Source organism: Sabethes cyaneus, chromosome 2 (genome assembly GCF_943734655.1).
Source record: "Sabethes cyaneus chromosome 2, idSabCyanKW18_F2, whole genome shotgun sequence".
Classification (NCBI taxonomy): Eukaryota; Metazoa; Arthropoda; class Insecta; order Diptera; family Culicidae; genus Sabethes; species Sabethes cyaneus.
This window is the reverse complement of record NC_071354.1, coordinates 232,293,759-232,320,757: the sequence shown is the minus strand read 5'-3', so window position 1 is coordinate 232,320,757 and position 26,999 is coordinate 232,293,759. Positions and strand designations below refer to the sequence as shown.

General features: G+C 37.4%; 2 protein-coding genes across 2 annotated transcripts in view; one reads left to right on the top strand and one right to left on the bottom strand.

Annotated features, from left to right (window-relative positions):
* The window catches only part of LOC128736778 (uncharacterized), a 72,811-nt gene that overhangs the window by 7,301 nt on the left and 38,511 nt on the right, over positions 1–26,999 (bottom strand). The window contains exon 2 of the mRNA XM_053831266.1: positions 962–1,148. Within this exon, the coding sequence (XP_053687241.1) occupies positions 962–1,148 (187 nt within the window). The remainder of the gene's footprint in view (positions 1–961; positions 1,149–26,999) is intronic.
* Positions 1,748–26,999, top strand: part of LOC128733961 (carbohydrate sulfotransferase 11) — a 62,841-nt gene continuing 37,589 nt past the window's right edge. Inside the window, exon 1 of the mRNA XM_053827883.1 lies at positions 1,748–2,107. The gene's annotated coding sequence lies outside the window, so the exon portion shown is untranslated. The remainder of the gene's footprint in view (positions 2,108–26,999) is intronic.

Below are 26,999 nucleotides of genomic sequence, written 5' to 3'. Positions count from 1 at the left end.
CGTAGGGAATTTCAAAAAATAGTATATGTTTAGACAAAATTAGTCATAGTTACTTAAAACTTTTCTATTAGAAATAGTTAAAACAAAATATATTGAAAACGATCTCACCAAGATCAGCTCTCTTTCTCTTCTCCTTTGTTGCCTTTGATCATCTTCTGCGTTAGAAAATGCTGACTTTTTTACCAATTCGTGAAACGAAACGTCCAAGTTCCAAGAGAAAATCGCATCCAATTTCCTTTTTCAATTTCGGTTGGGTCATAAAGCAGAATTCGCGACTTCACTTATTTATCGACCAATATTCCCATCAATTAAAATCAATCAATCAATCAATAAATCAATCAATTAAAAAAAAACAGTGAGAAATATGAAGAAAAACTGGTCTGGAAATAAGAAAAAATGAGACAGGAAACAAAGAAAAACGAAGCATTGGAACAGGAAATACGGGACTTATAAAAAGGAAAACGAAAGAAAAATAGGAAAACATTAATTAAAAGCATAAACCGAGTAAACAATACAGAAAAGAGGAAAAATATTTTAACTCTAATCTATAGTAAAACTTCGCAATGCAATGAACTGCATGTCCGATTTGAAATCCAATTTCAAATCTAATTTAATTCCAATTTTAGGCTCAATTTTATATCAAATTTAAACCTGATTTCAAGACCAGTTAAGAGTACAATTGAAATTTTAATTTCGAATCTAATTTTAAATGTCTAAGCTCAAGTCCAATTTATGTCAAATTTCAATAACAATTTCTAAGTTCAATTCCGAGGTTTATTTCAAATCACTTTTCCGTATTCTGTGTGCCTGGGGCGCTGATAGTCCGGAGTTTTCAACCTAAACGTTCGGTATTTTTGTGATAGATTCGATAGATAATAGATTCGCCAAAACAGTTTTCTGCAAAATCGAGTACCCCAGCTTTTGATTATATCTGCTGGGCACGCTAGTGGGAAGAACTAACCTTCGGTACACCCCATTCCTGCTGGAAAAGTGGTACATCCGAAATGATATCCTCTGCTTGCAGTATTTGCTCGTAGTTTTTAAATTCGAAATCATCGTCTTCCAACTGGTAGAATTTAAACGTATAATCGAATTGATTTTTTGAACGATTGTTTAGTAACAATTTCAAATTAATCAGCGTAAGGCGCCTGCAAAAGAAAAGAAAGAAAAAAATAACCTCATCATTTCAGGCTTAAACATACAAAACAGGTTAAAGTAACCATTACTTTCTAACCTGTGCATTCCGCAGTGCATTCAGTAGTAAGCCACCCACCCAGAAAACCACCAACTGCTTTAATCAACAATGCTGCTGCTCAGCTGCTCATAATCCTATGCGGACCACTTGCATTCTCCGGTGCCGTAGCCGCACATGATCAACAACATCGTACCTTTTTTTTCCTGGCGCAAACACACAGAGAGAGAAAAGAACCACTCATCCTGCCTCATCCTCAACGTAGGAAAAATGCTGCATTATCCAACTGTGTGTTTTGTGTTGTGTTGTCTTGCGATGAATGTACCAACCGTACCTATAGCTGATGGTAGTAACTCACTCTCCGGCGGGCAGCTCAAATATGTTCTCGCTCCCGAAACGCAACGCAACGCTGCGCTGCTGGGTTGGAAAACCCGTCGGTTTTCCTCCCTCTCGGTAGAATTTCAGTAGTTCAACAGAGAACTTTGTGCGGGTAACATCGCGAACGCAAGGGACGGCATCGCATCGACGGGTCACGCGCCTAGAGACTACTGCCGCATTCCGTCACTTTCTTCCACTAGCCTAAACCAGTATCGAACCGTACCGTACCGTACCGTGCCGCAGTCAAAATCTATCCTGTGTTTTTCACTTCCGGTGTGCTAGCTTTGTCCGTGTCAAAAAGAAGCAATCATTGTTGTTGGTGAAAAGTTTCGTCATCAAGCGGAGTGAAAACGGCAACCTTTCCGACACACAATATCTATCACCATCACCATTCTTTCAAAAGTGCGGTTCTATTTTTACATCTATCAACCAGCGTATATTTTCATTCGGAATTAGAAAGCTTTTCTTTCGGCCTGTATTGTTGCCTGATGTCGAAGGGCCGATCCCCGAAGCGGCCGTCACTGATTGCATGAATAGGTAAAGTTTATTGCAAACCCAACCAACCAAAACGGTAGCGAAAAATTTCCTGTGCAAAACGAGAGAATGATTGGACTCGCGTGCCACAAGCCAGAAAACAATAAAAGCATAAAAAAAATTGAACGAAACCAGCAGCAGCAGCAGCAGCAACAGTGGGTGATGAAGTGGGTGAACACGGGAAGTCAAGGATACTGTTCACTCGGCCCCAGCCCCGGCCCCGGCCCCGGCCCCGAGAGGAAGTGGGCTGGCAGGCTGGCATGCAGAAAAGTTGTGTTGCGGAAAATTAAACGCGCTCTTGGGGTGAGAGGCAAAACCATCAAGTTTTACATTCAGGATACTGTGGGCTGGGATGGCAGCCAACCGAGTACAGAGTGGACGGAAATGGGTGTAAATTTTAAATGAAAATTTCCGATTCAATGCCATGTTGTTACATAATTGGAATACACGATGAAGATGAATACTAATTTGAATCATATGGAAAAAATCAAGTTGATAAATTGGTGATTTTTTACTGCGAATTCTCATAATTCAGGCAGCTCACTTGAATTCGTAAAATTCCACCAAGGCGAACTCCGAAATTTTGTTTACCTAATTTTTGCTATTCCTTCGGCCGCTGCTATATTCATTATTCATCGAAAGGAAGCCGAAAGCTTCTCTCGCTGCCTACTGCTGTCGATACAAAAGTCTAAAGTACCGCCCACGTCGGCAGGTAAATAAGTTGAGCGATGAATTTGCCACGCAAACCATGCATTATCGCCCACACGCCTGTCGATTCAATTGAAAATTTGGGGCATCTTTTTAGGTGCTATAATTACTTTGTTAATAAATGATGAATAGGTAATTGATTCACACTTTAAATTATCTGAATATAAGGAGTTTTCCACCACTGTGAATATTTTTGTTCAAAGCATGGTAATATTCTATTTCGTTTATTTCAGGGAATTTTTACTTACATTTTCGTGCAAAAAACAAACTTATGTTGCGATGGTTGGTTTACGAGCAAAGAATTTTTAAAACAAGTGATGTCTGAAGAAATCGGAAAATTTCCATTAAAGTTCTCTGAGAAAATTGAGTTTTCATCACAGCATGAAGACGAGCTGACAATGAGTCAGGCAAAATAATAAGACAATACAATGTTGTAAAATTTTTTAAATCAATTGTGCTCGATTGCTACCATAAGGTGTTCTGGATTCTTGTACGTTCCAATACAAAACATGATTTGACCAACCTTGACGTACGTTTGGAGTCAGTATTATCTGGCAACCTTCAAGTTTCAATTTTACTGGATATGAATGACTTCATCGCGGTTGATGGACGAAAATTCTCGGCTCACAGAGAAAACGTCGGACAGTTCGGGCACCCACGTTGAACTGCAAGTGCTCTACAACAAATCGAGTAACGTCCATGGCAGTCCTCTATGAGTCCTTTTTACTAGCTAGGTAGTGACACGATGTGTCTCAGTTGTCCGGCTCATCGTGGTCTGGTTGAAATGACTCGTCCTAATGGTCGGCTATTACGAGGAACTTTCGGGTCTGCGATGAGCACAATATCATCTATCTTGATCGGTTTCACATTCACGAACTACTCCCTGCGCCAACTGTTTTGGAGCATTGCAAAATCAGCATGGTACGGCGCCCACGGTTTCAGCTCATTTGATGTACCCAGCAGGAAATGGTCAGGCGTCAGTACCGGTGATTCGTCGTTATTCAAGGGGATTTTGATTTCCAAAAGCGTACTGTGATAAAACTTCTTCAGTTGGAAACCTTCCTCATTTCAGTTAATCCAGATTCGGCTTAATGTTCTGAATGAGGCGTACCCAAGTACCGCCCAAATGTGATGAAACCGGCGCGACCAAGGTCCATTCCGTATTGGGTGTCGAGAACTCTTTCATGGCTTTTTCTAAGTTGACACTCTTCAAAGCTTTCCGAAACTCTTTGCTGCTCCCTTGAAAGTTGGTACTTCGGTCGCGGAAGATGCCGGATGGCACTCCTCTGCTGCCCATGATATTATGGATTGTTGGAATGCACAAATCTGTCGTCAGTGTGTGAGCTAATTCTATGTGGATAGTGTGTTTTTTGAACCGAACAGTAATTGAGGGCCAAGCTTGAGACGGTGCAGTACTCAGGCGATTTCCACAGCAATTCTGATCCCCAGAACGAACGACTGCAAGGGGTAAATCCGGGTGACTTGTCCGTTTTAGACCCTCGTCTGCGACGTTTTGTTTTATTCGGAATCCCGTTCCATTCTCGTATATTTGATCTTTCCGCAAATTACGTCCTTAGGATCCGTTCAAAACATTCGATTTTGGACCTGAAAGGACAACGACTGACAGATTGTGGTGTGTTAGCAGGTCGAACACCGATAGTTGCAACTTGAAACTCGTAACAAGGGAAGGAAAGAAATTTGAGCTACGAAGCTTTGGTCTTTGATTCACTAATGCAAAATTCTAACTATTTACTGTTGTGTGGCATTGCGCATTGCGAACATCGTTACTCAATAATTTTATCAACACAAATAGTTATATATTCAAGAACAGCGAGAAAAATAATATTCTGAACCGATCACGAGAGACAGTGTATTGTAGGTTCACTTCTATCATACAACAAAACCTCAAGACTCAGGGCAAATGACTAATCAACGAAACCGCAAAAACAATTGTCAACTAGCATGCATGTAATTCACAAACCATTTCCAGCCTTTTCTCTCTTACAATACCTAGATCTGGCTTAAATGCTAAGGCAACACATTAGCTTCTACTTCCTTCCTACTCACGACAGATCCGTAACCAGAAGGGGGGTTAAATATTCATAAACACAGATTGAACATTACTCGTTCGCGTGCAAGATTTGTGTCTCAGTGCACTGTGGTCCAAAAAGCCAAATTAGGTGGAATAAATTGTTTACTCAGTAGTCATTGATTTTAGACTATTTACGTGTGCAAAAAAATCTTGGGATTTAGGATGCCGCTTTTTTTGGCATAAACTATTTTAGGGTTAACGAAGATCCTGAAATTATCTTCAAAACGAAACAAGATAGAGCGTGACTCATTTCAGCAATTTTATAATTTAAAGTATTTTGAGTAATATTGCGGAAGACGGATTCCCTCTATCTCGAACCGTTTCCATATTAGGACGTGTTTCCTGAATCAAGTTAGGGTGACTTTGCTATTTTGCAATTTTTCTCGATAACTTTTTTATTTTGCATTTCTCGCTTCTTCGGATGACTTTTGAGGCTCAATAAGATGCAACTTTTGGTGAAAAAAGAAACTGGCTATCTACTTTACTTCTACACTTATATCGAATTTTGCGTTAAAAATAGGCCGTTTTCAAATGTTAGTATCTTAGAAAGATGCAAGTAGAATTAAAATCGGTTAATTGCGTTTGAAAGCACGTAGTTTTCTGTGCATAATATCAAAAAATTGAAGAGGGATTTTGGTCTATCTCAAATAAATCAACTTTGAACATGTGGGGTTTTAACATATTTAAGTATATAAAAGTTAACGAGTTGCGCCATAACTCCGGAACGCCTTGACTGTTCTTCAGCAAACTTGGCATACATATTTCTTGACATAAGTGGATCATCACAGGGGGTTGATAAAAGGAGGGTGGTCGCTAAAAAGGGGGCAGGAGGTCCATATGGGTAAAAGTGGCTGCGATTATCATGCATTTGGACCGTTCAAAGTTGTACAAGTGGCTGGGAGATAAGGGGAAGAGCGTGTGAAAAGATGGAAAGGTCACAACTTCGGGGGTAGAACAATATAAGGAATTAAGGCTATGTTTCTCTTTCATTACCTTCGGAGAGACGTACAAGTTGCTGTATACAAAAAAAGGCTCTGACCGAGGAGAGCTAATTAGAAGGATATGTCCAAATGAGGAAAAAAGCTTTTTTTTTTGTATTATGCAAACGGAAAGGTAGTGTTGTAAAGCCCGCATTCGTGTGGTCCAATTTTTTATCACGAGCGATTTCTTTCTAACGAACACACATGCATGAGCACTTCTTTCGGATTCCTTTTCTGATGTTCCCGTGCACTGCAACAAGCTTCAGCCAGTGTGTATTTAGTTATCAACCACGGTCGTCGCTCACGCTCGTGATGACGACTCAGCAGTTGATACCTATCATCGCTCGCAGTGACCCGCACTCTTATCCGCGTGTGTAGGCAAGGGTGTAAAATGAAGAAGAAAAGAAGTAAAGCAAAATCTTCCAAAGTCAGGGATGGAAGATCAGTGATTTTGATAAAATCTGTGAGTTATAGCCACACGCACAGATCACGATCCGTACAGATCATGACAAACAGTGAATCTTTAGCGTTGATCACAAGATTTTGTTCTCTAAACAGTCTCAGCAGTCGATCACAGTGTTACATCTTACCTAGCTGCGAGAAAAAAGGTCACACATGTTGTTTGTATTATGATTCATACGATGCACACAACCAATCGACTGTATCTGTTATATTTTTCAACGCAATCATGCAATGAACATGATCTGATATGAGGTTTGTCATAATCAGAACGGATCGCGACAAAGTGTTCGTCGCTTACAAGTATTGATGTCAATGAATCTGAATCTGATCGCTTCTATGATCTTGATCGCTACAAGCGATTTTTTTACATCACTGTCCAAAATACATCCTAGTGTGCCGCTCGCGCCCACAACCTGTTGACAGTTCGTGAGCTTTGGCTTCGCGGGCGGGCTGTGCAGAAAGTTGTTATGAGGCTGTACACACGCGAGTGTGTAGGTAGCAGAATGTATGCACACAGTACCAGCAGTTGTTTGTCGTAGGCTTGCGTCAGTGGAGTAAGCTTTCGATGCTATGCTTCTCACACTCGCTCGCCTAAGATTTTCAAAACTTATCGAAAACAGATATACAAGTGGCTAGAAGACACAAGGATGGTGGACCCTGAACAAAGGGGAGGTGGGAATCGTGGAAATTCCCGTCGCGGGTAGACAACTATTTAAACTTCGCATTCGGTAGTTGCCTGTCAATAGGCGTGGACGAGACACAATTTATGTCTAAAAATAACGCAATTCCACCAGCGATGGTGGCATACTAAACTGCTGTAACGCGCAGATCCATTAGCTTAGTAAAAGGAAATGAATTATAAACCTAGTAAGTGTTGCTTCAATGACTTCATCTTCATCTAATTTACCGCTCTTTCCTCTTTATGTCTTATTCCATTTTATGATACTGTGAAACACATTTGATTTCATTACTTTGTCTACCATTCCTTTCGTTTATTGCAAAGACTGCCGTTTTTAATGCCTAACTACATTAGATAGGTCAAGTAAACAAACATGAATCTGAGTTTATACATTCTCTTTTAGATTTGGACCACTCACACAACTTAATGCAACAAGATAATCGCTGTCACTTTTACTTATTTGGAATTTTCACACAATAATTCATTTTAATCCATATTTCTGTAGTCAATTACTAATATTTTCGAACTCCATGTAAAGCAACTTGACTTTGTCCAGCTTTGCTACGCAGACAATTAATTTTTCTGAAGGAAAACCTGAAAAAACTGATATTATTCGTGGGTGTTCGAAGTTTGAATCTGTTTGAAGTTTGACTGTTTAATCATTGGACAATAAAGCAACGATTGTCCTAAGGTTGTACAAGAACTGACATAGGATGAAAAAACCGCATTACTTCTCATTATGCATGTGTATCTGACAGTTTTTATGTTTATGGCACTGTTTACAAATGGTTTTCATTTGTACGCAAAAATTGTCCGATGAAAATTTATGTAATGGTTTTATTTTATATCCATGCTTATGATTTTTTTAATTTTAATACAATTCCACAAAAAAATAGTCCTATTGCAACTTGAAGCTACTCCAAATTTGTTTAAACTATGTGTACTTGTACCTTATCTGAGAAATTTTATAATCGTGTATTTGATTTGGTGATGAAGTGACTGCTTCTGAATTAGGGTGATCCCAAAAATCATTATTTTTATCTTTAGACTTGATAAAAAATTGGGATTTATGAATCACCGAACCGATTCTAATTATACTGACAGCAAACGAAAGATACTTGTATAAATATTTATTGTAGAATAATATTGGGTCAAAACAATTTTTTTATATAACATTAGATACAAGACGCGAATAACCACAGAGTGGCTAAAACGTCTCTATTTAAAAAAAATGAAAACATTAAAAACATTTTGTTTTCTATATTTTGTTGGCGTGGCGAGCTAGTTTTTCATATTTTTTGAGAGCTGAATAATTTTTTATCATAACTTTAAAAAAGTTTTAAATTTTATAATTTAATTTCGACGATAAAACGAAGATGAATAGTGCATTTTTTCAACTGCAAGTAAACTGATATTCCCAGTTTTTCAGATTATTGTCTTGCTAACAAATTTGTTTCAAGTAACCAGGAGAGAAATGAACAAAGTTTCCCTTATAAAAAGCAGAGCTTGAAATTAGGTCGCTGGAAATAGAAGAATAGGGAAAAGTGTGCCTCGAGGGAACCGTAAAAAGAGAAAAATGCGATCATTGACAAATTACCCTAGGTCTTAATTTGGAAAAAGTTTTCTTCTTTTTCTTCTTTTCTTCAATTTCGCATTGTTTTCATTAATAATCATTATATCGTTTATAACGATTTAAAGCCAGCCTCTTGGTGCTTCACAATATTTTGTTGAGTGGTTGAGCTCCTACTTCTTCGGTCGAACGCCGCGTGTATAGCTCAATTCCTACCTTTCAACACCATTCTCAAACAAATCGGGTGTACCACAAGGCAGCAATGTGAACCCTTTGCTTTTTTCATCGCATTAAAATGACGTATCATTACTTCTGGGTGACGGAAGTAAATTGGTGTACGCAGATGGTCTGAGATTGTATTTAACTACACAGTCAATTGAACACTGTCGTAATCTTCGGAGGCTGTTGGACAGTTTCGTCAACTGGTGCCACAAAAACTGGTTGATCCTTAGTAGTGCAAAGTGTCAGATCATGACATTTCATCGCATTGTTAGTTCAATTGTATTCGAGATGATCAAGTACTGAAAAGGGTTGAACATGTCAACTAGCTCGGCATTATTTTCGATCACAAAACCCATATACATCTAATTTTCTCACACACGTGTACATAATCTAACGAACACGTTGCCATAAGCAACCGTTTCGGACTCCCGCTCTTATTTATTCATGAACTATGACGAGTTGTTGCGAGTGTATGTTTAGTTAACAACTACGGTCGCCGCGCTCGTTCGTCAGTACAACCCGAGCTACTGATACCGACTACTCGCGAAGGCTCGCACTCCCACCCTTGAGTAGAATCGAGGGTGTTACGCGCGCGACGTAATTCCCCCTGGCGAAGCTATCGGGTTCACAGGACTTAGCAACCACACAATAACTAACGCGACGGAACCGATTAAGCTGGCGGACCAAGACTAATTTAGCCTACTTCTCGGTCTTTCCCGTCTCATGCTAACTACCTTGCTACTATGGAGGCCTATGCTTCTGGAGAGGAGAAATGAGTTTCACTATAATTAGACGCAACAAATTATTTCAGGGTCTGATCAAGTCTTCTAGCTAGTGTCCTCACTACTTGAAGGTCTATGCACCTTGAAGAGAGATTAAAGGAATTACCTGTATAAGCCACGGGAGATTTAAACCGGCCAACTCAAACCGGTCATCGTAAAAACGATGCGATCAAGATAATGACTGTTTTATCATGAGAGTACGCTCAAAAGAACCTTAAGTTTTGATTGTCACGCAAAAATAATTATCTGGAGGAGCGCCAGGTTAGAAAAAGTCCAATTTCTCTTTTCCGTTTTTCATGTCTAACGCTCTACTCAGATATTTTTTCAATTCAAATACATTACAAAATTGATATAAAGCATGAAATTTACTCATAGAAAAATTTTAAGGTCAATCATTTTCTTCTAGATGTGCGTTTTCATCAAAAGTAAAAAAGGAAATATTCGCGCATTAATTATTTTCGAAATTTTTCGGAATTTTTGTTTTTGAAAAATGATAACTTTCGAATGCATAGTCAGAATGTTGTGACATTAATATCAAAATGTCAAGAAATCTGTTCTGAAGACATTTTGCATATTGTCAACTCAAAACAAATTTCGTATGCGGCCCTGGTGCTCCAAAAGCGAAGGCCGTCTACAGACGGCCTTACCCGTTAGAGGGTTAATTTGAGTTCTGTTTTGATGACACCGCTCGCAGCGTGGCTGAATTTTATTCAATTTATCGCGACGATAACAGAGCGTGAAGATGAAGAAAAAAAAAATAAAGCAAAATCTGTATCCAAGTGCGCCACTAGCCCTCATGAGCAGCTCTGTTACTCACGAGTTATTTGACTCGCGAGTGGTCTATGCAAATGGACGATATGAGGCTGTGCCTTCGCGAGTGCGTAGGTAGCAGAATGTCTGCACATGGCAACATAGCATAGGCGGCTGTTTCTCTTACGCTTGCGTTAGTGGCGTAAGCGTTGAATACGTAGACATCGTTGACTTCTCGCTCGATTTGCAACATTGTTTACGATGCTAAGCCTAAATTAAATTTGAATCATTCGACAATCATCTCAAAGCAGCCCGGCAACTCCGTTTTATTTTGTGAATTCGGCGGGATTTTACATCTCCTTTAAAAATACGAACTTTAGTACGACCGTTGTTGGAAAATACGTCTTTGATCTGAACTCTCTATCAACTATAACCTGGTATTGGAGAATTAGGCAAGTTCAGAACGACTCCATATCCTCAACGGTGTCGCCTTATACTTATTGGTTTTGATACCTTAGAACAGCGGTTCCCAACCTTTTTTTAGTTTTTTTGAAGATGTTGGAGTCTTGAGGCCCACAAGAGATAGGGCTCAATCGGTCCATTCCCCATTCAGTTATTACTCCATGGAGACCGGTAAGGTCGGATGGACTGAACTAAATAAATGTAAAATTTCATGAAATTCTGAGACTCTTTGTCCCAGTGTGCATGATAATTTTGACAAATGCTCAGTAATCCAAGTTTTGTGGATACAAACCGGAATTGCCGAAATCTTTGAAGAATAGATCTACAATCTATTCCATATTTACAGAGTTTCGGAAAATTGTAATATGCCTTTATGGGAAAAAATATATTATAAGCATGGAGCGTATAAATCAATGTTGGAAGTGTGACTCTGCACACGCATCCAAGCAAGTTTACAACATTGCTTGAACTATCATTCTGAGGTTGTGCCAAAACCTAACAGGCTGTGCCCGAACTCATTTGTAAGTTTTGTGTGCGGATCCTGTGCTTCGGTTCGTACTTGAGTATATGTTTGCGATGAATTAGGCGATGTTTGACGGTCGGATTGTATGCGCACTGAGAAAATCGAAATAGCAGGCAATGCAAAACCTGCCTGCCTACGGTACACATGAGAAATGATTTACTAGGAATATTTGTTTCTACAGATTAGGTATGACTACTGTAGCTATAGTTCGCTCAATTTTTGACGGATGGAAACGACTCAGTTTTGTTCAATAATGGAAAACAACCATGTACGTATCTTCTTTTCTAATGATCTAATGATTGCATATTATTCAAGTATGTCGGTTGACAGAAGATAACTTTTTTTTAACTCTCGAAGTTTTTTTGGAATAAACTTCAAACATAAAACTTCAACGAGTTGGAATTGAAAGTTCGCTAATTATGAGTGACGATGAAAACTACTTTTCAACACTCAAATGTAACTGATTGTTGGTAAAGCGTACATTCACATACATATATTACCCTAATTTGGGTGTATACTACGTATTGTGTTCAAAATCATTAATAAATAAATTTTAATGTAATATTTCATAGTAGTATTGTTTCGGTATATCTATAATTCGGTAATCTATAGTCCTACATAATTCAAAATTCCTGGGTAATACAAATTGAAACTGAAACGAATTTCAGGCGAATTTGGAATAACCAGTGCCGGCTTGTTCATTTGTTGCTAGCATTAGCATATGCTGGTTGATCCTTAGAAGGGTTTTAGTTACAATCTTTTTGGCTTTTGGATCAACATAAATTTTTTTTAACTCTCGAGATAACAAAACCAATGTATTCTACACATTACAATAAATATATGCCAAATTTAGCAACCTATACACACGGCCTAATCTTATACCATTGCACTATGGGCAAAAACGAGCCGAAAAAACGCGATATGGCCTACAGGCTGATAAAATGTAGGTAATCTAATGTAAAATTTTCCGGAGAATCGAGTATTGCCCACCGCTTTCCCGTTTGTCATCGGCGAGTGCCCCATTTGGCTCATTTTCCCCTATTTTTAACATCTTTTACCCTTTTTGGACTAAATCAAGCCAGGCTTTGAGAAAACAAAACATAAAAACCAAATTATTTTGTGTAAAGAAGTCCATAGAGTTGAATGGGGTTGACCCCGTCGCTTCAAGGCTCATAAACTTCAGCTTCTGAAGCAGCGGAACGATTGTTACATAGCTATGGAAATACACGCAAATTTTGCAAGTTAAGTTTTTATTAACCTTAATACAACAGATATACCGGAATGTCCAGATTGGCTCAAAAAACATCCAAATGTTGATTCAAGAATTTGTCTTAGAAAATCCCGTAGTTGAATACGTCATTAGCCACACTTCTTTATTATTTTTCCATTTATAAATGACCAGTTTTAGGTTCCGGTAGTACCTTATACGGAAGTTCCGAAGTGTGGAGTATGAACGAGTGCTCTACAGTACAATTTATTCATTTTTACTGACCCAAAATGAGATGGCAGCAGCAGATTTCGTTTTATTTCATCTGTTACTTATGACGTGAAAAAATAATCCCACTGCGATCTGGAATATCTCCGGGAAAATGGATCCAAAATTTGCTAATATATTTTTTCATTGAAGGTCAACCTAAGTTTTTTTAAGACAAGTTGTATAAAAATCAATCAAAAAATAGTAGAAATAGAACCAAAAGTGTAACGGCAAGTACACAAAATTTTGAAGTCTCGGCGGGAACGTAACGGTTAAAGTAGGCATACAATAAGGCCGAAACTACACAATTGTGTAGGTAAGTGAAACAATGTACATAAGTAAATTGTAAAAGTTATTTCTCGTAAATTTTTAATTACATCAGTTACCTAAAAATAAAAAATAAGAAAACTTATCCAATTTAATTCTACTATGTGTATTTTATTCAATGACAGATACGTATTTCGCCTACGACTTGCAGGCTTCCTCAGATTCTGTTTTCGAACTTCAGTACATCAGTTAGAAATACTTATCACCAATAATTTTTTATCTAAGCAATTTCAAAATACGGATCCAATAAGAAAATACGGATCCAATAAGAAAATACGACAGATAAAACTTTTTGCTGTTTTCACAAGATTTCGAAGATTAGGCAATAATTAATCTAAGTACAAAAGAAAACTTATTTTCAGCTATTTTCTATTTTTTCTGCGAGTTATGATGTTTACACAAACGATTGGTGCCATATATGTAAAAGTAAGACGTTTAGAGAGAAAACGAAAAACTTTTAAAAGTAGTCATGTCTCACCTACACAATTGTGTGGGCTCCGGCTTAAAGGGTTTTGCTACTTCGGGTTTCGGATATTCGTAGATGCCATTTTTTAATTTTTAATTTTTTAATTTTTTAATTAATAAGCCATACACCGCAATTAGTTGTTATAAAACTCGATTTAATCCACCTAGTGGTGAAAGGAACCTTTGTTATACGGTCTTACTTGCTATTTGAGATAGAAATCGACACGTTTTCGGAACATAATTCATCTATTGGTTAACGTTGCGCAGGGCGTTGGTTTACATAAAATGTTTGAAAATTGAATAAGTTTTCAAAATTGGAACAAAATAGGAACACTTTTGAATTTTGCTAGACCTTTTTTTCATGAAATTGCTGAGTAAGAATAAGTAAGTTGTTATTAATCTGATTAAGTGCAAATAAAAGTAAGTTGTAAGAGGAAATTTTATTCTTTAACACATACATTGCCTAGTAAAGGCCAAGTTTATAGGTTTTTGAACTATGCATAATTTCCTGTAATGCCATTCTATTTGATTCACATCAATAGAGTTTTCTTGAATAATTTTCATCAATTTTTATTAACCTTCGGTTACTCACGCTGTTGTATTTTGTACAACACGTGTAGGTTTTCCAACGCCATATTGTTATAAAGTTAAAAATCGTTTTTTAACTAACGTATATTCTTCAATAAACTTATTATGGGCAAAATGTCATAATTTTTCAATACATTAATAATTTAAATTGTTGGGAAAATAGATCAGCATAAACCGCCATTATACGTTGCTTTGGACTCCAACGCACCGAACATTGTATGGTCAGAATAACCCGCTGCACGCTTGTTGTAGGGTTTTCAACGAGGTATCTCATGCATTTGACTTGAATATCAGTAAAAGTAGGTTTAGAAAGGCAATTGTTAATTTAAGTTGATAGTACATAGTAATACTAGTCTGTACAGAATTGAAGACTGTGAACAACAATAAAAATCACAGAAACGAAGCAATCAGCATGTGAGGTGTACCAGAATTTGGCCCAAACTGGAATTTTCTCTTGTTTCTTCATATGGAAAAATGGTGTTTGTATGCAGCAAAACTATCAGCAAATGTAAAATGTCTGCTGGTAGTCGAGTACTTAGAAGTCAAAATTAAGGTATTTTTTATAATCAAAATTCCATAGTTCCAAAACAAGCAAACATAGAGGTATACCATACCATTATATTCGTAGTGTCAAAACCTCTCGTTTGATATTAAAATAATTGAAATTAGATAAATTATCTTAGTTAAAACCATTATAAATTATTGTTAGTTTTGGTGTGGTGTATACGGTTGCTCATAACTTTCAAATTAAACGTCCAATCAAAAATGAGAAGTAAAGCGAGTTTTTCATGCTATGTCAGTTCTTGTACAAGCTTATGACCATCGTTGTTTTATTGTCCAATGATTGAACAGTTAAATTTTAATACTATAAATAATTTTTTATTTTGCTTTAAAATGTTGACAAACAGTGCATAGATGAATATCATTAGCTATGAACAGCATGATATAGCAATATAATTATTTTAAACGTTAATTAGGCTTATACAAATTTGAAAAAAAGTTTATGTCGCCCCCCCCCACCCTTCCAAAATTTTCGAAAATTGAAGGGGCAAAAAAATTTACGTTGCATTCTTTAGTGATAAGCAGATTTTTTACAGTTCACCGAGTTTACATCTCTAAATTACGCAATATATGCAAAGTTAAAGTTATTATCCGCTTAGCCTCGATCAACTTTCCTTCACCAACTAAGCTTTTTGATTCCCAAAGCCGAAAATTGGATGTGCTTGAAATCAGACTTTTGGCTCCATTTACTTTAAATCTTATTCCATTTTATTTTAACTTTTTTTAAAAGAACCGAATTAGATTGAGGCATCAATAAACTAAACAATATATTATGACATTTGGTACTGCTTTTGACGGATGTATTCCGAATTGCAGGAGGGTTATTTTATGCTGTCATCGGTAGTAGAAAGATTACAATAGAAATACAACAAATTAGGCACTCCGGAATATCAGCTTTCAGTACTTTCGGGGCTCCAATTGGTCGTTTTATTCCATAGTGTCCAAGAACTTACCCTAATTTTGGATATTGGGGACACAAAGCTTACAATTTTACCTTACAAATACAATATTTTATCATGCATTGAATGCATGCAGAAAGGATGTTACTGAATTGTTCGAAACTTTTCGGACTATTGTCATGTTGTGATTATCATTGGGATTGGTGGCCCCGACATTAACATCAAATCAAGTCATGTTAAGTTATATTGCTTTTGTACTGTGCATCTTCATCTGCTTTAAAATTGGAGTTTTAGTATGGATTATGGTAATGTGCGAAACTGGAATTAAATTGGAATAACATTTTCATTGCTAGGCAGTCGTAACGGTTTATCTCTCCAAATATTTCAATGATTAGTTCGGTTTGAACTAAAATTTAAGTACTGTACAACATTTTTGTACTAAATATGCATTAATATGGAAAAATAAACACTGGTTTCTACTCCTTTGTTTCGGTATTGAAGGTTTGATGTTATTATATTTTTCTTGCCCCCCCTTGAGCAATATTTCGAGACCAGGACATAAACTTTTTTCCAAATTTGTATAAGCCTTAGTGAGACATGTTTCTTATCTGAAATGCTAACAAAATTCAGGGTTATAGCCCATATTGTATATGACAATGTTCAACTTGAAATTTTGTTATTAAATCTTGCCGTATGTAACGACATTGTTACAAGAAATTATCCACAACTGATCAAAGTGAGTAATTCGTGCACTTTGATAGGGTTTGAGCGTATATGTATTCTAGAATTAGCGTTTTATTGGACGCTGTTCAATCATTGCCCGAGCAGGAGTGAAGAGCAAAATAATATCAAAACTATATCAAACTAAGGTATAATACTATATTTTGTTATTGAATAGACATTGAGATACATTGATAACACGTTTTGTTATTGAGTAGATATTTGAAACATTGTAAGATGAGTTTAATAACTGATTTTGTTATCATATCTTACTGTGATCTTAAAATGACGTTCGATATATTTCATAAAAAACTTTTTATTGATTAAAGGGATTTTAAATTATAAATATTTTATAAAACAAATTTTTAATAAGTCATGTGCTACTACATTTGTTATTCAATACCTTAATAATACTAAAATATGTTATTCTAAACTCTGGATACAGTCATGTTATTAATTTGTTATTCAAATAACACAAGTAGTTATTCTTTTGGCCTTAAAGGAGCAAAATTTTGATATTATTTTTTGGTATTTTACCAACTATGTCAGCCAAAACAAGACCATTAGTTATTCGAGTTATTCGATTTCCAATAACACATTTTGATATTATTTTGCTCTTCGCTCCTGCTCGGGTGGAATCGTTCAATGATAGGCAAAATACCCTATTATTGTAATTGAGATTCTTTTCTGGTTTAGGTTGTCTCAGATTGTCGACAATTGCTCTATCAGACCGTCGGCAAATAAAACTAGCTGAAAGAATAAGGGCAGAAAACACCAACCCTTTGGGCAGCTGCCCTAAGTGGTTAAAACTTGCAACTCGGACACGCCAACCCAATCAAATGAAAATAAAAAATTTATAACAGGATGAGTTCAAAATAACATTTTTTTTATAACAAAATCTGCTTTGCATTTTGCTATAAACTTAGGCTCGTTTAAAATAACAAAAATTGTAACAAAATCCGCTCTAGGCATATCACAAATATATCAAATTATGGTTTTATTTGATCTAGTTTATATCAAGTTGTCAAGATCAAAAACCAGCATTCTGCCCTGCTTTATAACTAAAATGTAACAAAACGTGTTATAAATAACAGAAAGAGATAGAATCTTTGTAAAACATTTTATGTACCGCAAGTTTTCCTAACAATTTATAACAAACTTTGATAGAAATATCAACTGGAGCTATAATTCTGTAATAGAATCATTTGATGGGGAATCCAAATCCAAATCCAAATGATATATTAAATCATATATAAATTCAACGAGCATTTAAACATTAAATTCTGTTTATTATGTATAAAAAACGTTTTAGTTTTGGCTAAATAAACCGAATACCATAATTTTAAACAAAAGTCAAGCGGGAAAATTTTTAAAAGCTTCAAAGCAGTAAAAAGAAACAAGTGAATAAACAAAATTTAACGCGAAAATAAATATTTTTGTATGATTGGCCGAATTATTTACTGAATGGCCGTATTGTGTTAAATAATTAAAATTACATTTTAATCACCAATCGTAATTTAAATATTCATTAAAGCGCATTGACATCAGATTTGCTAATAGCATAACGGTCAGAAGAACATTATCGACACAGTTTCTTTCACCTTTGCTGTGCTGTGCGCACCCACAAAATCAGCAATCCATGCTGAACACGTCGCCTCAATTCATCGCAGGTACATCGCGTGCATCGTCGAAGTACATCGCATGATGTTACCAATGTTTCGTACCAAAGTGTGAACCATTTGATCAGAGTATGCGGTCCGCAAAAAACTTTAAACGCTGCGATGAGGCAAGTTTGAGTTGAACATGAATCAAAGAAAAATGACTTCGATTCAACTTGGGTTCAGCATATGCCAACACTGGTATAAATTGTGATTGAATAGCCTTCTGTAAGGGCCCCAATCTCCAGAGACGTATTTAATTATGTAGGAGTAACATTCACGGAAGGCAAGTTTCTCATCAAGTTGTACACTCTACCCAGTACAATTGACAAGGAATTGAAGAGGTTCAATCATCCGCAAAAGTACATGCAGACTTCTTCGACATAACACTGCAGCTCACATAATTGAAGATTAGTGAAAAAGCAATGGTCCGAGAAAAATTCGTGTTAGCCACAGGAGATGATGTGGCACTTTGCTCCATGAAACAGAACTTTTTTCACGACCTTGGAGATCCACAATCGAACCAAATGGCATTATAATATACCGTGAGAAAAGGATATTCAATTGAAACCTAAAATTACGGTCAGATATATTATTGATCTTGTGTTTATAAAAATCACGAAATGATTTCTAATTGCACAAATTTTTAAAGGTAACAAGTATTTCGCAGTGATTCCCTTACAGGTCAAAATAATTCAAATCAAATGTTTCTGGTTGTTATTATAGAGATTTTCGTTTCTTTTCGCTACCCACTGCAGTAAAAAACTCTTATCTATCAAATTTTCGTCTAACTCGTCTCTCGCATCAATCTACTCACTCTCCAAAAGCTAAAGCAGATACCACTCATGCCGTATCATTCTACATCGAGCACTCTTTATCACCCACCAAAGGATTACAGCATACTTCTTCCTTCCCCCTGCTTCCCCTGCTCGCTCTCAACATAAGCATTTATCGCAATGTGGATTTCTATAGCGAGATCGATATTTTCGCTATTATGAATGAACAACAAATGCGAAGAAAGTGTACACGGACAGTATATCGTGTATAGAAAATGGCAGAGCAAAATGAATAACAACAGTCACGTCGAACCGGGACGATGACGACCGACGACGGTGGAATAGGGCAGACAAAAATAGACCAGGTTACGTGAATGAAACACTGCCATAATACGCCCTCCGTCCGCTGTGCCATTTCGAACCGAACACGATGGGCTGTCTATTCAGAAAGGATGGAGATGTGGAGAAAAATTGTTGTGTATGTGACTAAGACCAACGCTAATGGACCGGAGAGCTCCACCGGGAAAGGTAAAAATCCTTGGAAGCAAAGCCACCCAAGGAGGTGAAAGTGGTTTTTTCTGCTTTTCCTCGGGTACTCAGTGTGATTAATTATCCTCCAAATGCGGGAAAAAAATGTGAAATAGCAGTCATGGCATGATTAAAGCAATACGGTGAATACCGAGTGCGTGTGTTCATTCATTGCCATCACCCCATCAGAAAGTGATTCAAACTTGGGAGTAACCTGTCAAAGCGAACGCATGGTATCTCAATTCGAAATTATTCCAAACAAAAACAAAAGAGAGAAGGAGATTTATGCATGCTTTGTTTTCGCTTAGCCACGGATATAAACATGAAAGCTTGAACGTGTTAACGGCACCTTCGCGTTGTTTATGTCTATTATGAAATGTAAACTTCGATTATTTTGGGATAAACACCCGATTACTATACTGCCCATAAATGGAAGACAGTCACATCTGCAAAATCGTGCAACTGCGAAAAACGCTGTTGAAGCCACGACAATTTTTCTTTAATATTGAATCGGTTTTGGAAACAAATCGTCCAAATCGTCATAAAATCACTTGAATGTACATAACAGAATACTTTTACAAACAATTTGTTCACAAGTGACCTAAAATTTGTTCCAAAACTTAGAAAAACTGCCGAAGTTACTGATATGCGTTTATTTGTGCTTGAATAAGCAAGAATAAACGCATAACAGTCACAGGCACAGCATGCTTCGATCCTTGCGTTGTCGGTGTCTCGGCAGCATTTTCAAGACCACGTGTCGTTGTTTTGATAATTCACGTGCTCGTTCAATTCAATTGTTCAAAATGTCCTTTTTGACTCAAATCTCTTCCTGGCCTTTTCTCCTTTTTATTGTAATTTGGTATATTGAGTTTATAGTGAGGTTGCATGATGGGGTTTGTTTGACTCAGAAGCTGGTCGCTTTCCTATGTGTCCGGAACACTTCCAGAACGTGTTCGAGTATGACCAATGTGAACCTGGGCACTATATGTGACAACAGATGAACTATTTCAAACTAGTTTTGCAATTTCGAGTACCGACTTAGAGATGTCACATGTTGTATTTTAGTTAAATTCAGAAACTGATCCCCGTAGATGAATCCGGAACATTCACGAACATGTTTAGATGTGGCCAATGGCGTCTTGAACACTTTATACGACTACCAATAGTCTAGATTTGCAAATCCGTGTATTTATAGGTGTCACATGATTGATTTAAGGTGCTTCTATGTTCAAGTCCCATATATTCCGGAACTTGTTCCCACTGGAACATCGGAATCCTACATCCGATCCAAATTCTGCTCAATAGTGTTCTTCTAGGCCATAAAATCTTCCGTTTGGTAGTTGCTACAGGCGAATTGGTCCAGGCATTTCCCAAAAACATATGCTTATTGATATATTTTTACTACTGTGACTGTTATGCGTTTATTTGTAATATGGGACTGACATAGTTTGATTTTTTTTCAACATCTTGGGAACAAACATAACTTTTTTGTTTGAAATATTGAAAGAACAGTTAATTTAAAGATGATTCCCAGTTTTATCTCAAAAGTGGTGAAAAGTCAGATGGGACTGTTATGCATTTATGGGCAGTATATCTCTCTGCAAGCAAACAAACAAATAGATGCGCACCTGTAAGCATCAACAAACCAGCTCGAATGTATGCTTACGGTGAATCAACAAGATTTATGTTCGACAATAATTAAACGAAGCAACACTGATAAAAATGTAAGTGCGTGTTTTTGTTTCATCCGAAAGGTTACGTCCTTCGGTAACCTTTTGGTCAAAATTAGAGCACTACCAGAATTTGCTTCTAATTTGTCGCCCGAATTTAAACCTCGTTAACCGGTGCTGCGGCAGTGTGGCCCCCGGCAGCGACCCACTCGGGCAATGTTAATGGCATTTTTGACATTCATCATCATACGACAAAATTACTTTCCGCCACGCCGCCGTCACGATGACCGACGGTCACCTAGCTGGCGGCATAGTTAACGAGTTCGCGATCTGTGCTGTACCTATGTGGTGACCAGTGTGATCAAACCAAGCGTCGAGTAAGGTTAGCGGAGGAACTGGAAACCCCGGTACAACTGTCCATCAAATAGCGTGACATCGCCCCATCCACTTTTGCTCGCTGCGGTCGTTAAAATGAACGCTAATGTTGCACCGAAAATAGCCGGCTGTAAATTGGAACGAAAATACTTAGTTTTAGAGCTAGTGTGAATGTAATAAACTAAAAGGCTTTAAAAGCTAGTAGACTATTAAATTTTACAGAACTAGAAAATTTGGCAAGAAATACAAAGCAATAACTCTACGTGCTTAGAAGTTTCTAACGCAACCATCCTAAATTAACGCTATTCATACTCAAAATAGTCAATGCCCTAGTAGCTTATGTGCTTAACCAAATGTATCAGAAGAAGATTAATTTCTCCGACAGTTCCGACAGTTTGGCCGCTCGCATGGGCGTCATACTGTCTGGTCCCGACCCGGGTGCAGATAAATTTTCATCCAGTAGCAGTACGAACGATGCAACAGTTAGTTAGGTACTGCTTCTGCTTCTCCTACAATAAAGCAGTAAAACTGGTAAACACACACAGCCTGGTGGTTCGGTACTAGCTTGCGTGCGGAAATAAGTGATAATCAGCAACGATGGTTAATCTTTAGTCTAGTTGTTTGGAAGCAAAGTTTATATACCTATTGTAAGAAGGATGGGACACAAGTTTAATGTTTCAATGTTTCATCGAGGTATTGTAGTATATCTGGCAGGAGGGGCTTGGCTGAGTGAGTAATTTTATAGAGCGGTTTTTCGTGCAACATACATAGTGCAGTGCTGTGTTTTTTGAAACGGACTTTTACAAATGAAATATAACACCATAAATTTCATAATAATTTACTTTTGTGGAGATGGTCCGTTAACGATCCTGCACCGAACGAATTATGGTTCTCCAATACTGTCAACCCTGGGCTATCGTTCTCGTTCCACATCCAGCTCCACGTCGGCATCAACACCATTTGGACTCCTAAGTTCCCTGCCTGCAACTATGAACTTCATTTTGGCGATGTTAAGGGGTTATATATAGTTAGAATTTTCAAAAAATCGGTTTTCTAGAATTTGGGTCCATAATTTGATAAAAAATGTGGCGCAAAATCTGATCCAGATGTAAAATCTGATTAAAAATGACTTCCAAAATCTGGTTTATAATCAACCCAGTTTGAGAATCTTGCCCCACATCTGATTCAAAATCTCATAAAAAAGTGTCCCAATATTATCCAAAACCTGGCCCAAATTTGGTAAAAAAGGGGGTCAAATTCGTCCGGAATCTGAAGGTTCTGATCCAACATATGGTTTAGTTTAAAAACCTGGTCCAAAATAGGGCCAATAACGAATCCAAAATGTAGTCCAAAATCTGGTCCAGAATCTAGATCAAATCTGTTCCAAAGTTTGTTACAAAATCTGGAACAAAATTTGAAACAAAAATGTGGTCCGCAATCTACTTCAGGTCCAAAATACGGGCCGGATCCGCATCTGGTTCTAACCTTAATCCAAAATCTGATTGGTGGTTTTAAATCTGTTGTACAATTGACGAAATTGACGATTGTTGTCTTGAGCAGGTCGAAATTGTTATGGACCTTGGAGTTGAGCATCAACCGTTGCTCAAACATTATTTCAAAAGCGAATCGTAATCTGGGTTTTATCATGCGCTTGGCTAAAGATTTCGTTGACCCATATTGTTCGCTTCATTCTTGAGACGGCTTCCGTGGTTAAAGTAGTCCATCCGCAAATATTTGGTCAATAAAAATTGAAACCATGCAACGGAGATTCATCCGACACGCCTCAAGACCACCGGACCATCGGACCATCGGACCATCGAAACTTACCACCCTACGAGGATCGTTGTAAACTACTTTAAATAAAAGAAATAATAGTATCCTGGGCCGTCTTTGGTGCCAACTTTTGATGTGGGAGGTTGATGCTCTAGAGTTTCTGAGTATGATAGACGTGAATGTAATGCCTCGACCGCTCGTTCCCGAGAATTGCTGCGGCCTGCTTCTTCAACATGCAGGTGTATTAAGAAATTGACTTTTTGATTTCGATGAATACTTCCAAGAATAGGATAAGAAATAATGTAACCTGATGTGTTTGATTATGTTTGTGCTTGAATGTTGTTAGTTAAAAAGATAATGGGTTTTATGCCGATTTGAGAATAGGAAAAAATCTCAACTCAAACAGGCTTTTCCCATTCACAGTTTCTAATCTTCATTTAGACATAAGGTCCAATGAAGTAAGACATAAAATAAAATTTTGAAAAAATAAAAATGAGGCCCAAAATATGGACTATATTCCAAATTTGATTCAAAATCTGATCCAAAATTTGATCAAAAATGTGGTCATTTCAAAATTTGGTCCAAATCTGATAAAAACGTGGTCCTAAATCTGGTCCAGAAACTGATGCAAGTCCTTAATCTGATCAAAAATGAGGTCCAAAATGTTATAAAGGATGTGGTATGAAATACCCAAAATCTTGCCCAAATCAGATAAGAATGTGGTCTCAAATCTTGTCCAGAATCCAGAATGGTGGACCAGAATTTGGTCCAGACCAGGTCTAGAATCTGAATCCAAAATCTGATCCAAAATCTGATCCAAAATCTGGTCCAAAATCTGATCAACAATGTGCCTCAACGTTTGGTCCGGAATCTAGTCCAAATGAAATCTAGTCAGTCCAGGTGCGGAACTTGGTTCAAAACCTAAATCTGGTCCAAAAAATGATCCGAAAACTGGTCCGAAAATTATTTAAAAAAATGTATGTCAAATTCTAGTCCAGGTCCAGTATTTGATCCAGGTCCAGAATGTGATTCAATAACAGATCCTAAAGCTGATCCAAAATCTGATAAAAAATGTGGTTATAAATCTGATCGAGAATCTACTCCAAATCTGGACCAAAATTTGTTACAAAATTTCGGACAAACTCTACAAAAAAGTGGTCCAGAATTTAGTGGCAGGTTCAGAATCTGGTTGGTGGTTTAAAATATTGTCAAAATAATAAACTCGGAAGGAACACAGATTTATAAAACAAGGGAATAATAAATCGGGTCTTCGCCAAGGGCGCTACAATGTCACGCTACGGCTCTGATAATATTCCCGGCTTTTTTTTTTTTATTTTTTGATTTGCGATGATTCAACCTTTAGATATCGTGCTTATCGCAAGACTCCTTATTTTAGAAGAGTTCCAGGAGATTAACTATAGCAGCTATTTTTACAGATAAAATATGTTAAAATACAATCGAAAATTAGCGTAACATATAAACAGTTTTTCCCTTTAATCAGTTGAAAGGATTTTTCTAGATAAATTCTAGAATCAGTCGACTTCTTTAGGCTTCTTTACTGTTAACCCATTATGACCCGGGTATACCTAAATTTGGATCAAATGAAGTGAAACTTTGTAATCTATATTATGGCTCGAATGTGTCGGGAAACGCAAAATCGTCATTTGGAATGCTTTCAAGGCCAAAATATCGCAGGTTTAATATTTTTTTATAGGCTCAGTTTCAAACAACCAAATTACAAAGTTGTTTACAGATTTCTTTTCGAATTTTGTGATAGACTTTATATAGAAATACCAATTGACATGTCAGGTAATGTTTCGTCACTAAATGTAGACTTTTTCATGCGTTTTGGAGACAATGTTTTATTCGCCATTTTTTCAACTTTTTTTCCGCCATTTATCGCAAGTTTGCACTGTTGAAAATACAGCTGAAATGACAAAAACTGACAAATTATACCACACGCACATCAGATTGATGTCTTATCTCTCTTGTAGTGATATATTAACAATGCTAACTATTGAAATTCAGCAGTAAACAGGTTTTGAAGACGAGGTATGATATATCATACGCTAGGACATAATGGGTTAATAACCCCTTAATGATAAGTTCCAATCTCGCTGCTTCCCATCTAACAGGCCAGAAGACCTCTTTCGCTGCTCTATGGTTAATTCCGATGACATCGGAGTCATTCGTAAAACCATGAAGCATGCGATATTTCGTAATGATGTTCCCATTCCTTTCGTTTCGTTCACCCTTCGTATTCCATCTTCAGAGAGAATGTTGAATAGCAGATCAGACTGTGCATCCCCTTGCATCAGCCCATCCACCGTCACGAAAGCGGCTGAAGTCTCATTCGTTTTTCTGACGCACGATTTGGACCCATTCAGCGTCGCACAAATCAGCTTTACTAGTTTTATCGGAAAACAATGTTCTAGTAATATCTGCCACAGGTCATTTCGTTTGACTGAATCGTACGCCACCTTCAAATCTACAAACAGATGACGGGTCGGCAAGTTATACTCCCGGAACTGATCTAGTAATTGACACAGGGTGAACATCTGAACCAGCTTGGTACTCGCCGACGCAATCTCAGTCTACAAAATAAAGGGTGTCCCACACCAAATTGCAGCACGAAAAAAAAACGATGCAGAAATTTACCCAGTTGACCGATTCTTTTCAAGCTTTCAGACAATAATATATAACCAATCAGTAAAAGTTTTTGGCATATTTATTTCATCCAACTTCAATACCATTACCGTATGCTCGCACCTTACGCGCAACTCCACTCATAAGGTTCTGTACAATATCTGGCTGATGCTTCTGCTGTACGGAAACCCGAGCCAAGGTAGACAAATTCGTCAACTACTTCAAACTCATCGCCGTCGATCGTTATACTACTGGCCAACCTCGTGTTTTTAGTCTTGACCTTGAAATGCGCTCAGGTATATATATTAATATTTTTTGAAACGGTGGTTCTACAATTGATTAAGGGACGGTAGGGTAAGTAATGAGAATTTTTTTTTGATAGGTGATATTGATTAAGTGGTCTATAATTGATGAAGGGACGATAGGGAAAGTAATGAGAATTTTTTTTGGGATGGAGGGGAAAGAGCAGAAAAGTCCAGCACCTTTGTGGTTCAAAGGTACATGAGTACCAGCGAGCCACATGCTCTTTTGTGGGGTGGAATCAGGTTATAATCTCGGATTATAGCTTGGTTCGACCCATGCACCTTCCAGCATTGGACAAAAGGTAGGAGTCATAACGACTACTCGTTAAGCGTAGCTACCAATAACCCCTCCCCCTCACTTTTCCGCTCTTTCCCCTCCATCCCAAAAAAAATCTCATTACTTTCCCTATCGTCCCTTCATCAATTATAGACCTTTTAATCAATATCACCTATCAATGGTTATCAATTAAGATGTGCCAGACGAATGTTTGAAGAAAATTTTGATCCCGTTTCTACAAAAACATCATGCAGATGGACAATACGTGTTTTGACCGGATAGAGCATCATCGCATTACGCCGATAAAATACAATCGTTCCTGACCCATTCGATCCCATTTGTATCCAAAAACCACGACCCGACAAATCTGTCTCAGTGTACCCAATCGAAGATTTCTTCGGGATTTTGAGTTCCTTGGTGTAAAAAAATAACTGGAGAGCCACGAATTGCGAACAGTTGATTGGTAGAAGCAAGAGATGCATTCGTAAAGTTGACATGACGGCCGTACAACGCTTCTGTTCGGAGATCAAGCGGAACAGCCGATTACGGACCGTTTTCAAATGTACTTTTATTTTTTTATAACAATGGATTATGTATCTTTAATTTCGGTAAATCAGATCTTCTTC